Source organism: Syngnathoides biaculeatus, chromosome 14 (assembly GCF_019802595.1).
Source record: "Syngnathoides biaculeatus isolate LvHL_M chromosome 14, ASM1980259v1, whole genome shotgun sequence".
Taxonomy (NCBI): Eukaryota; Metazoa; Chordata; class Actinopteri; order Syngnathiformes; family Syngnathidae; genus Syngnathoides; species Syngnathoides biaculeatus.
In genome coordinates, this window is record NC_084653.1 from 24,568,665 (window position 1) to 24,580,901 (window position 12,237).

The following is a 12,237-nucleotide window of genomic DNA, read 5'->3' on the forward strand; positions in this document are numbered from 1 at the left end:
TTACGATGTCCGTCTCTAAAAGTTGCCAGCTTCAGTTTTGCGGTTCCCCCTGCGCACTTTTAAGCAATAAGCTGCTGTTTGTTATTGTAACGCTGTTTGGCTAAAGTCTACCGAGACACTGACAAAGTAGGGGAATCGCCGATAGGATAAGCGAGACGACAAGCACCATCCTGCTTCTAGAGCCGCCCGAGGGCTAAACAGAAGCAACTGGGTTTCATGTCGGGTGCGTTCTCTTATTAGCTTGGGATCTGCCAAAGTGTTTTGAAGTATACCCCAAAGTCAAATGTTGTATACCGATTTACTCTTCATTGTTGCAACCGGGGGGCCAATATGTTCTGTTTTCCTCCGCTCACCAGGCTGTTTCCAGCTATGTAACGCCTTTCGCCAGAACATGGAGATCGACCAGTGTCTGCTGGAGTCTCTGCCCGTCGGCCAGCGCCAGCGACTGGTCAAAAGGATGCGGTGCGACCAAATAAAGGCGTACTACGAGCGGGAGAAGGGCGTCCAGCAGCGGCAGCAGGGCGGAGTCAAGGCGCGAGGGCTGCCGCCGAGCCAACGCAGGGCGCAGCAAGTCCGCTTCAGCCTGGCCGAGGTCCTGCAGGACGCCATCTTCCGCCACGATGACAAAGAAGGTGCGAATGGGGCGAGATTACTGTGTGTACAGGGGAAAACGCTGCTTTACAACATGCTTCAAAACACCCGGCTGCTATCGCTCTGTGAACAGATGCCACATCTTGGCGCCGTTTCAATGACAACAATACAGTTGTAGTGTCGACGCCTGTGCCAGACGCTGCCAGAGAAATCAACTCATTGGAGGGAACCGTACCATTTACGGAAGAACCAGTCTATCGAACATACCAATATGCAAGCCTCAACCACTAAATAAATGCCCCACGTATTACACACACACCCGCTGTGGTGCGTACGCCTTAGCCTGACTCATGCAGTCGGCAAACTAAACAAAGGGCGAAGCTAAACGACAAGAGTTGTAATCGTTTCCGCGGTGAATAGCGAAAGAATGCACGGGATTGCTTTTGTTTTCCATCTGCAGCCTTCGTGTTTCTGCCGTGATAGCAACCAGCTGGAGACAGCAACCCTTTGCATTTCGTGTTGAACCCAAAAGTTACACACGCGAGTGGAAATACTCTTCTGATGGGTTACGTCAATGTATCATCTCGAAGAGCAGATCTGAATACTCGAGAGGAAAAAAAGAAACCATTCACTTACCGCATTTCAAATTCATGAACCGTGAATGCGATTTAGGAGAATTAAAGAGAAGCGAAGAATAAAGGAGAAAAGTCTCACTCCCGAGATGGGGAAAATCCACAGATAAGCCTCGTCGTTTGTTTAAGGCAGGGGAGTTCAAGATGGAGTAAAAAAGAAAAAAGGTTGCGGCTGCATCGTCTGAACTCTACAGTACATGTTTTTTCTCTAGATGGGTAGATTATTTAAATCCATCTATCCATCAATTTTCTGAGCCTGCTGGAATCCATCCCAGCTATCATCGGGCAGGAGGTGGGGTACACCCTAAACCGGTTGCTAGCGAATCGCACGGCACAAAGAGACAGACAACAGTCGCACTCACAATCACACCTCGGGGCAATTTAAAGTCTCCAATGAATGGATGTTTTTGGGATGCGGGAGGAGAAAACCCGAGTGGTCGGAGAAAACCAACGCAGGCACGGGGAGAACAAACAAACAGCACACAGGCATGGCAGGGATTTGAACCCCGGTCTTCAGAACTGTGAGGCCAGTTGTCCCACCGTTTCACCCTATTTAAAACCATACATCTTTACCGTTATACTGTTCGTGTGTGCGGACGTCAGGTCATCATCATAACTAAAACTAACAGGAGCCATATTAACGTTCGACATGGCCTGGTCTCGACCTTGGGAGAAAAATGAAAAAATACTTTGTCATTGTTCATCAAGTTTACTGACAACAGGGTGGAAGAGGGAGAATTTCCCTCAGGCGGAACCTTAATTAAGTTTGCCCTTGGTCGGTTTTGCTCACTGTGTATAATACGGAAACAGCGCTCTCCTCCAGTAAAGACAAATAAAACCATAAATGCAGGCCAGCCAGTAGACTTACTTCATAAACTTGAAATGGAAAAAAAAATAACAACCTATGGAATGTTAGAGGACAGCCGCCCCGTGTACGAGTACTAAATACATACTGAACTTCAACCGTTTTCTATAGGGCGGCAAACCTGCGGGTTCCTACAGAGGCTCTTCGGCTAATCAGAGAAGTGGAAGCGATCGGTCACGAGGTCACCGTGTTAATCATCACTGCCTCGCCGCCGGGGGCTCGGCGGCGCGGCAGCTGCCGGGGCTGCCGGGTCCCGTCGCCTGATGCTGTGTCGTCGCATTCAGAATTCTGCCATTCCTGCAACTTCAGGCGTGCATTAATCTTCGCCGTGGCCATTTTTCTTCTTCTTCTTCTGGAATAAACGTGAAAATCCCTCAACGGCAAAAACTAAAGCAAGCAGTAAACTCGTTCATTGTGAGCAACGGCAACATCAAGCACAATGATGATCCCTCTTAAAAATATATCTGTGGATTGCCTGAATTGAATGCCGTCTTCAATCGCTGAACCAAGGGATTGCTTTATGTGATTTGCTCTCCTGACCTGTAAATTATCGAAAGTACCAACACGGGGGAAGCGTTTAGCGTCATCAGATAAGCTTGAAAGCCTCATGATCTTGAGCTACTTCCTCTGTGATTTGTTAGTCCACCACTGAGGCAAACCTGGGCAACATCGTATACTCGTATATCCCGTTTTACAACATCCTGAGAAGCCTTCTTTAGCATTCCTCCATAGTATTTAAGGCGTTTTTACCCACATAGTCATTTTATTGTCCCGCTTCGGCACGCAGTGATAGGACGCCCGGCGCCTCGGGCTCGCGCCGTCCCCAAGAGTAATCTGTGAATGTTTCTGGATCTTTTGCCTGTTTTTAAGATAAGAGGAAATGTGCAAAGAACGAGTGGCTCGCAGTTATTGTGCTAGACGAGCCTAAAAGAGTAATTAAGGGGATTTGCATTTGTGGCTGATTAATGATGCATGACGAACTGAATTGCTTCATTAGAAAGTCAACCTCAGCGATGTGATGTAGAACTGTAGACTTCCTGTTTTCCAGCGATGCGAGGAGCTTGTCTTCGTGCAAAGTGATCGCTTGAGATTATAAATGTATTCAACCCAAGATACTTGAACTCCTCCAGTTGGGGCAGGATCTCGTCCCCGACCCGGAGGTCCGTTGTGGTAAAGAGGGAGCTAAGTCTACGTAAGATCTACGTTCCTGCTCTCACCTATGGGCATGAGCTGTGGGTCGTGACCGAAAGAACAAGATCCCGGATATTTCTTCTTCTTTTCGGCTTGTCCCGTAAGGGGGTCGCCACAGCGTGTCATCTCAGATGAACGCACATTTGTTTCGCGCAGTTTTTTTTTTTTACACCGGATGCCCTTCCTGACGCAACCCCTCTGCATTTCAGGGCCAAACCCGCTTAGCTTCCGAGATCTGACGAGATCGGGCGTTCTCAGGGTAGCATGGCCGTAAGCTTACGAGATCCCGGATACAAGTGGCTGAAATGAGTTTCCTCCCCAAGGTGTCCAGATAGGGTGAGAAGCTCAGTCATCCGGGAGGGGCTCAGTGTCGAGCCACTGCTCCTCCACATTGAGAGGAGCCAGATGAGGTGGCTGGGGCATCTGATTCAGATACCCCCTGAACGCCTCCCTGGTGAGGTGTTCTGGGCAAGTCCCATTGGAAAGAGGCCCCGAGGGCGACCCAGGACACGCTGGAGAGACTACGTCTCTCGGCTGGCTTGGGAACGTCTCGGGATCCCTCCGGAAGAGATGGAAGAAGTGGCTGGGGAAAGGGAAGTCTGGGTATCCCTGCTGAAGCTACTTCCCCCGCGACCCGACCTGGAAAAGTGGTAGAAAATGGATGGATGGATGGACGGATTTAAGCTTGTGGACATGTCTAAAGATGAAGTTAAAAAAAAAAAAAACAACACTAAGCTGGAAATAAAAACAATTTAAGAAATGAAATGTATTGAACCACCTTAGATCACATATGTACATTGTGAACAGGACTCCAAATAAATTTCATTCATCGGGTGGATTTTTCACTTCAATATGAAGATGAGATGAAGAGACACAATTTTGTATTGGCTGATGGACGGAAGTAAATACGTAAGTCACGTTGGACGCACACAAGATAGTGGTGCTGGCGCAGCGGTTCGCAAGTCGATGTCTCCACACGAAAGAAGCTGATCTTGAAAACTGCACAGGAATCTGAGTCCATAATCTTAATGGAGTCAATAAAGAGAAAATATCAGCTGATGAACCGGTCCAAATACAGTAAAGCAAAACAATATCTGTACATCAATGCAAAATAACAAACAAAAAGCGAGAAAAGAGCGCCGCTGTCACTTGGAAGCAGCCTTCTGATGAATACTCAAAAATTTAGAGTCGCTTCAAATCGTGCTTTTATGTGGTGAGAATATTCTGTCTGTTCATGACATGGAGACTATTGCATACTGTTAAGTTTTTCTTCACTTTGATGCGCTTTGATGCAGTGCGCCGCTTACGATCGCTCAAACCCTCATAAAGGAGAATATCTGATGTTACCCTACGGACCATTTATTTCATTTTTCCGCTTTAAAGGGCCCCAAAATGTTATTTATATATTCAACGTGCACGACAAATTTCTTTCATTTTGGGTTGAAGTTGTCGTTGATGACTGCAAAAGGAAGCAACGGCTTTGGACTATTTAGGTGACGCAGCCAGGTTCTGGTCACGGGTCGGGACTGAGATTAGGTTGCCGATACTGTACGTCGCTAGAAACTCACGGACTAGTGGTTAGTACAGCTGGCACACAGTCAAGATTCTGGGCAGTAATTTCCGCTCGGTGTTTTGTGCCATCCACCCAATGGAAGCTGGCAAAGTTCCCCACAGTTACAAACGACCGAAATGAGGTCAAGCGCTTGGAGCCCCACTCGAAGGCCAACACGCTCTTGTATTAAAAACTGTCACAAAATGAGACAGCAGCATTCTCTGCATGTTATCCCCTCTCTGCTAAAAATAGACATATATTGCGTAATAATCATTTAATTTCAGTCAAATTATTTCATCTTTGTTTTCTTGAAGGTGACACCGCTGAGAGGTGGGGCGGCACCCGAGCGCCCCCTATGGACTGCCAATACTGTACCTTTACATTCCCTCAAATTATGATTTCTCCTGTAGCTTTTTATTTTTTATTTTTTTGGAGTGTTCTCCTGCCCTCAAATTTCGCCCTCCCGTTGTCCCTGACTGGTTCCTATGGAAACGTATCCGTACATACAGCGTACATACGACGTAGCGTAAAGTCGCGCACTCTCGCTGCGGAGTTCCTCATCGTCCTGCCGATAAGGAGTGCGCGTCAAGTCAAATGTAGTTGTCAGAACACGTAGCCTAAGGGAACATGCGATCAAACGTATAACAGCTACGCGGAATGATAAAAATCCATCTTTTGAAATACTCCATGCTGCTTATTGTTCTCATGGAAGGATTTTAAGTCATCCGTTTGCATCCGAGGTCGGAAGGCTTCGAACGATCGGACCTCAAAGCATTCACCTCTAAAATAAAACCCCAAATATGATAGTGTAATATAGTTTTTGCCAAAACCTTATGGGTATGCTGGCAAGACATCGAAGAGTACATAATACAGTATTGTAGGGTAACTTACTTCGTTTAGAAACTCTACCAAACGGGATGCCGCGATACCGCACCAATTTCGATGCAAATTGCGATTAAATGTCCGACCAATTAATCTGGATAAAAATCGTAATTAGATGTTGTTAAAAGAAATTGAGAAAGAAACAACAACAACAACAAAAAAGACCAAGCTTGAGAATAGCTTTCGAACACCATTATGGCGGCCATGAGCGGAACACGTCATAGCGCGAACAGTTGGGGGGTGGGGGGATTGGGGGCTGTGTGCTCACCCACGGCAGCGATGCAACCTGAGCTGGTTCTTACTTCAGAACGTCGTCGTCATTTTTTCCATCAATGCAGTAGTAAAGTCATCATTACGGTGAATATTTATATCAATAAAGCCTTTAGTCCATAAATGAAATGATGCACACCATTCGTAACCCCAAAATGTCAAATTTCAGTCAGTAGTGGTAAAACGAGAAGCCCCGAGCATATTTCCGCTGGAAACTAATATTTTGCATTTATGCAGAGAAATGCGAAGGACATCTGTTGATGTACTTGGCAGTTTTTTTTCTACCTTAAAGCGTGCGGCCAGGTCTCGATTGATTGGCACCTGATCGCAACCGCAAATGGCAGCAACTCATGCAAGTCTCCAAAATGTTTTTTTTTTTGTTTTGGTGCTTGTTATGATAAAGACGCATTCGATACATTTCGATGAATCGTATTCCAATGTCCAAGGTAGTGGAAAATTGATAGCAGCACTCAGCAGTAGTGTTACGTTTAATCCACAAACAAATAAAGAATGACCTCTGCTTTGGTGTTCCTTTTAGTATGCATGGATACAAAACAGGACGAGGGTGAAAACAAAGTTCAAGGCCGGACCAAATCAATAAACATGCAATCGGCTTTTTCGTTCCCTAAACAATCCAATTTCAAGATCCTATTGATTGTTTTTCCCAGGCAGACGTGCATTATTTATTCACCGCCTCCAGGTCACCGTGCAGCTCGTTACCATTAACCTCTCTTCGGACACTCAATACGCGCCGTGAACGCCAGACGGCATCTTCGCGGGCTCACGGGCGAAGTGAAGCCGGGGTATTTGTGTTATTACGACGGGGTTACATAAGGCCTTAAAATGTTGACTATTCTCCTGCTCGTGTCTCGTCCGCTCGAAAGTTGCCGTCGGCTAATGAGCATCTCCTCGATTATGCAGGAAAGCCAGAGCATTATCTATTCCCCGGTAACTACTAAAATCTTAGAGGGGCCTCAGACGGGGGGAGTCGGAGTCTCGAGGCTTTATCGTATTTGGAAGAGATGAAGGATAATTGCCGTGATTGACTTCAATGTTCAATTTCAACTCAACGATATTACACTCCAGAGGCCATTAGACAAATGAGGAAAATGTCTTTTCCTCACTGCACGGTGGACTTTGTTTATTAATATTTTACTCTTAAATGATTCAATTATCTTTTGAGATATTCAGTAAATTATTTGTGGACCCCTTTGTCCACCCTTCATATTAATTGTTCTCCTCACCAAGTCATTTATGGACAATTTTGTGCTTCCGGGCTGCCGCGTGGTCGTCGTCGTTAGCACATTTACCTCAAAGTCGAGAGGCCCCGGATTGGAGCCCTGTGTTCTCCCGCGCTTGTGTCGCTTCTCTCGTTTCCAATGCACGGGTTCAAGGAAAACCCTAAATCGTTGAAGGTGTGACTTTGATGCTCCTCTTGCCCAAAGTCAGCTGAGATAGAGCGAGCGCTATATAGAATTTGTAAATGCTGTCGGAAACAACAACCACGGGTTTAGTCCGAATCTGACAGCTCAGTGAGTGAATTAGCACGTCTGCCCTGCAATTCTGAGGTTCCTTTGTGGGAGTTGCACTTCCATCCTCACACTTGCGTGGTTGTTCTCCGGTGTGACGAGCTGAGCACTCCCCCATGCTGAAAAGTCTCCTTGTGATGAATGCGCATGTGTTACTAACGGAGGAACTCCGGGTACGTAGCAGACGCTTAGCGGGAAACCCCCCGGTCTTATAGTTCCCCTTCTTCTCAATAGAGGTAGCTAGCATACGTTATATCCTAACCCTAACCCTAACCCTAACCTAATCTTAAAACAAAAGTTGATAAAAAGACATACACACATATGTACGTTCGGTGTGTTCGTCTTTCCGAGTCGTCCATAGCGGACATGGACACTCGGCGACAAGTTGCCGAATGGCACACGTTGAAGCACGGATGGGGATGTTTCAGACTGGCCGGAAGTTTACAAAATATAGACGCATGAGCGTTAATCACGCGGGGACTTTTCAGCACGGGGAGCGCTCAGACCGTCTCGCCGGGCACACTGGCGTCCTTCTCATTTCAAAAACACGCATGTTAAATTCGCCAAAGACGAAATTGCCCACAGGCGTGAATGTGCACTTGGACATTTTTATTTTTGGTCTGTGTGTGACCTGCAATCGACTACCACGTCTCTAACCCAAAGTCAGCCGGGAGAGGTTTCATCTCATCTGACCTGAATAAGGACAAGCGCGATAGAAAAAGGACGGATGGGTACTTGGTATCCATCAACTGTTTAGTATTTGTAGTACGTATCACCCTGATACCAGGTTTCTTTCTACAGTATTTGTTGTAACGCACGATATGTGTTTCACGTACATGTCCGCAAATCACTGGCATTGCTCTTGTGTTGCAGTTCTGCGTCTGTTGAAGGAAGGAGCTGACCCCAACACCCCCATTTCCTCTGGGGGGTCGTTGCTACACTTGGTAGGCGACACACACAAATAATGCACCGCATATTTGACACGTATACGGTCATGATGATGATGATGATGATGATGATGATGACCCGCGTTTAACTTGACTGGAGTTTGTCTGGCATGCAACCACGTCGGCTGCTTTGAGTTTAACCCAGAAACTCATCAAAAATCAAAGTTTTGGTTGTGTGAAGAGCATTTTTGTGTGTGTGTGTGTGTGTGCATGATTAACACCATGCTCAACACCTTTGTTTAGTCACAAATATACGGGAAAGAGGACAAACATGACATCTCGTGAGTTCAGTCCAAGGAAACGAATATGGGATGACATCAAGTATATGGGCAAAAGTATTGGGACAGCCCCCCCTTAACTAATGGAAGGTAAAAAATAAAAAATAAAATGACAGAAGTGTGCGCTTCCGGTTGGCGTTTGCAGCTTTAACTCTTCCGTTGTTCTGGAAATGCTGCAGTAAACTGCAAAAATGCATCTCTACGATCGAAATACACTTAGAAACAGCAATGGAGGACAACGACAGCTCTTGTGGATTCCTTTCCTGACGGGTGGCTTTTGGTTTTGGAGCCACATTTTAATGGTAATGGCGAATGGTTATTTTATAATTTCTCGGGTACGGTCATGCCGTCACCTCTGAGCTAACTCGCCAAACCAGCTTCTGGTGTCGCTCAGTGCGCCACAGCCCTTCAAGACACACATCCAAAGCACAAATACTACAGTATGGCGAGGTTTCCAATGATGTCACCACCACCTTCAGACCGATCGGCTGAATTAACAATAGAAAAAAAAACTTCACACTTCACCCATCACCTTTGTTGTCTGACCTCTATGACACACAAGATGGCGTAATCGAAAACCTGTCCATTGACACTCGGAAAAATCATTTTGTTTACATTCATTACATATAATACGCTATGATTGTTCTTGATTAAAACAAAAAAATGAAAATGAAGAGCTTCACCGTGGAAAAACTTCAAGTTTTGATTCAAGGTCCTGCTGTAGTTAGGTCGCCGTGGCAGATGAATTCCGAAACCGGCGGCGGTAGAAATCGTTCCAGCAACACAACAGCTATATAAATAGCTAAACTGCTTGTCCCGAGAATTTTGTCGATATTGCGTCGGTGTGTAGTCAAACGCGCGACGAGCACACACACGAATCGAGAACTCCTTTTTGTTGTGCGCGTCCGAACGATATCCTGCCAACATTTCGCAGTGCGCTCGCCACGACAACGTGCTGGCGGCGGAGTTGCTGATGGAGCGAGGCCTGGACGCCGACCTGCAGGACGAAGACCTCTGGACGGCGCTGCATGTAGCATGCGCGTGTGACCACGCCGACGTGGTGCTGCTTTTGCTTCTGGTGAGAGACCCGCCACGCGCATGCCAGGCCAAACAAATCTCGCGTAATCGTCAGCAGACACTCGCACGGTAACGACATGCATGGGCAAGCACAGCCGGTCCAAACTCGAACGCTAAAATTTTTGTGTTCTGCTGTGTTTGGAAGCATCCTGTGTTCTCAAGGGATTTGAGGTTTTGGGTGAGCATGTGACAAACCATGCTCATCAACTCAGGACACCGTGTTTCCTCAAATCGTAGTATTCTATAACTACTGTAATAAACACTTGGAAATGTTGTTCATGAGACCGGACAGGGTAAATTCGCAGACTAGATCGTGTAAAGCAGCGCTGAGCTCACATCGTTCCTGTAGAAAATCCAAATTTGGTTAGTTCCCTGTTTTCCCTAAAATACACCATTGGTCAGCTTTTTTTATTTTGTAAATGATTTGCCGATCTATAATCTTGAGCTTTCCAAAGATATAATTTCAACTAACATACTAACAATATTTAGATTTATGGGGTGAGAGGTTACGATGCCCCAGTTCTTGCCATCTCTCCATAACATCCATCCATCCATTTTGTTTTCCGCTTATCCTCACGAGGGTCGCGGGGAGTCCTGGAACCTATCCCAGCTGTCAATGGGCAGGAGGCGGGGTAAACCCTGAAGTGGTTGCCAGCCAATCGCCACTCACAATCACACCTAGAGGCAATTTAGAGTGTCCAGTAAATGTTGCATGTTTTTGGGATGGAAACCCGGAGGAAAACCACGCAAGCACGGGAAGAACATGCAAACTCCACACAGGCGGGGATCGGGATCCAAACCGGGTCCTCAGAACTGTGAGGCCAATGCATTACCAGCTGATCCATCGTTGCCGCCCCTCTTCATAAGTCGTTTTTATTTTGTTTTCAATTCTCATTTTACTTGACAAATAATGTGATATCGTACTACCGATGCTTAATATCCGCCCTCTACCCGCGCATGAGTTTGCCGTCAGAGTGACACGAGTTCAATCGCGAAGGTTTTAGCTCCGTGTTGACGGGAGCTGCTGATTAGGACCATCTGCACCGGAGGGCGAATAAGACATTCAGCTCCGTCATTCGGCGCTGATTAGACCCGCAGAGGCTTGTCATCAGGCTGAAGGAGCTAAATTCCGCTCCGGCTCGACCGCGTTGATTGACTGCACGTGGCGATGTCGAGGTTCTTCCGTTGCTCGGGTGCCTTTGAAAAGCTGCCATCCGAAGGGTGAAACGCTCATTGTGGCGAATCCGTCGGCGCCCGCTTTATTCCAGCCACTGGAGATTTTAAGCAGATGTATTTTCAAGACTCAAACATGTTGGAACGGATCAGCGTAAGAAATTAGCATCCGCTTCAACGGCAACAGCCAAATATTTCGTTTTATGTACTTGGTGCTCACGATATTCATCACTTGTTGTTGTTGTAGCCAAGTACCACGGTCAATATTCAGTATCCAAGTCCAGACAGTTAGCCACATCGGCCTTGGCGCTCCACCGGTTTTTGAGCACAGCTGAAGAGATGACGCATAGCGTGGGGGCGGACGTCACACAATGGCCATCATTGGACCGTAAGGGATACTCTGATTCAGTCTGATTCTGATCCAAAACCTAGTACCATATTTTCCGCACTATAAGGCGCACCGGATTATAAGGCGCACCTTCGACAAATGACCTATTTTAAGACATTTTTTCATATATAAGGCGCACCGCATTATAAGGCGCATAGAATAGATGCAACAGTAGAGGCTGGGGTTACGTTCGCATCCATTAGATGGAGTTGCACCAAAGACTCAATATTTATCCATATATAAGGCGCACTGGATTATAAGGCGCACCGTCGGCTTTTGAGAAAATTAAAGGCTTTTAGGTGCGCCTTATAGTGGGGGATATACGGTACTTGGTTACTTCAGTAGTCCTGAAAGTTACGTTAGGATCCTTTGGCGACGACGAACGACCTTCATCATCCTTCATTATCGTTCAAACCCATCGGTGAATTTGTTTCCCCCTCCCCAAAATGTCATCTCTGCAACGAGGACGCTTTGTGAAAGGGTAATCCGAGACCCCTCTTATCTAAATGTGTAAAAATGGCCTCATCGTAACTAGATTTGCGATGCAGATGCAATATCCTTTCTCATCTGCCCGTTTGTTTTTGCACCGCAATCAAGCAGCTGCTGCTGCCTTATCGGCGCCGCTTCCCTCCAAATATGACGGGTTCGCGTTTTAATAAGAAGCCGCCACGTGGCCTCACTCGACGAGCCCGATTAGCAACCTTATCTTTAATTGCCAGTGGACGAAATTGCCGATTGTGTCTTCTTCTTTGTCTCTCCTTCTTTGCTCCTCCCCGTCCTTCCTTCAGCGTCGCTTGCTACGTTGAAGCGCTGTGACTTCTGCCGATGAACAGATTTTTCCATTTTCCCCCTCGCCGTTCTC

At 46.6% G+C, this 12,237-nt stretch overlaps 1 protein-coding gene across 1 annotated transcript in view; it reads left to right on the forward strand.

Annotated features, from left to right (window-relative positions):
- The first annotated feature begins 379 nt into the window (after positions 1-379).
- Positions 380-12,237, forward strand: part of myo16 (myosin XVI) — an 85,880-nt gene continuing 74,022 nt past the window's right edge. The window contains 3 exon segments of the mRNA XM_061842358.1: positions 380-632; positions 8,386-8,456; positions 9,672-9,815. Of these exon segments, the coding sequence (XP_061698342.1) occupies positions 392-632; positions 8,386-8,456; positions 9,672-9,815 (456 nt within the window). The 5' untranslated portion in view covers positions 380-391.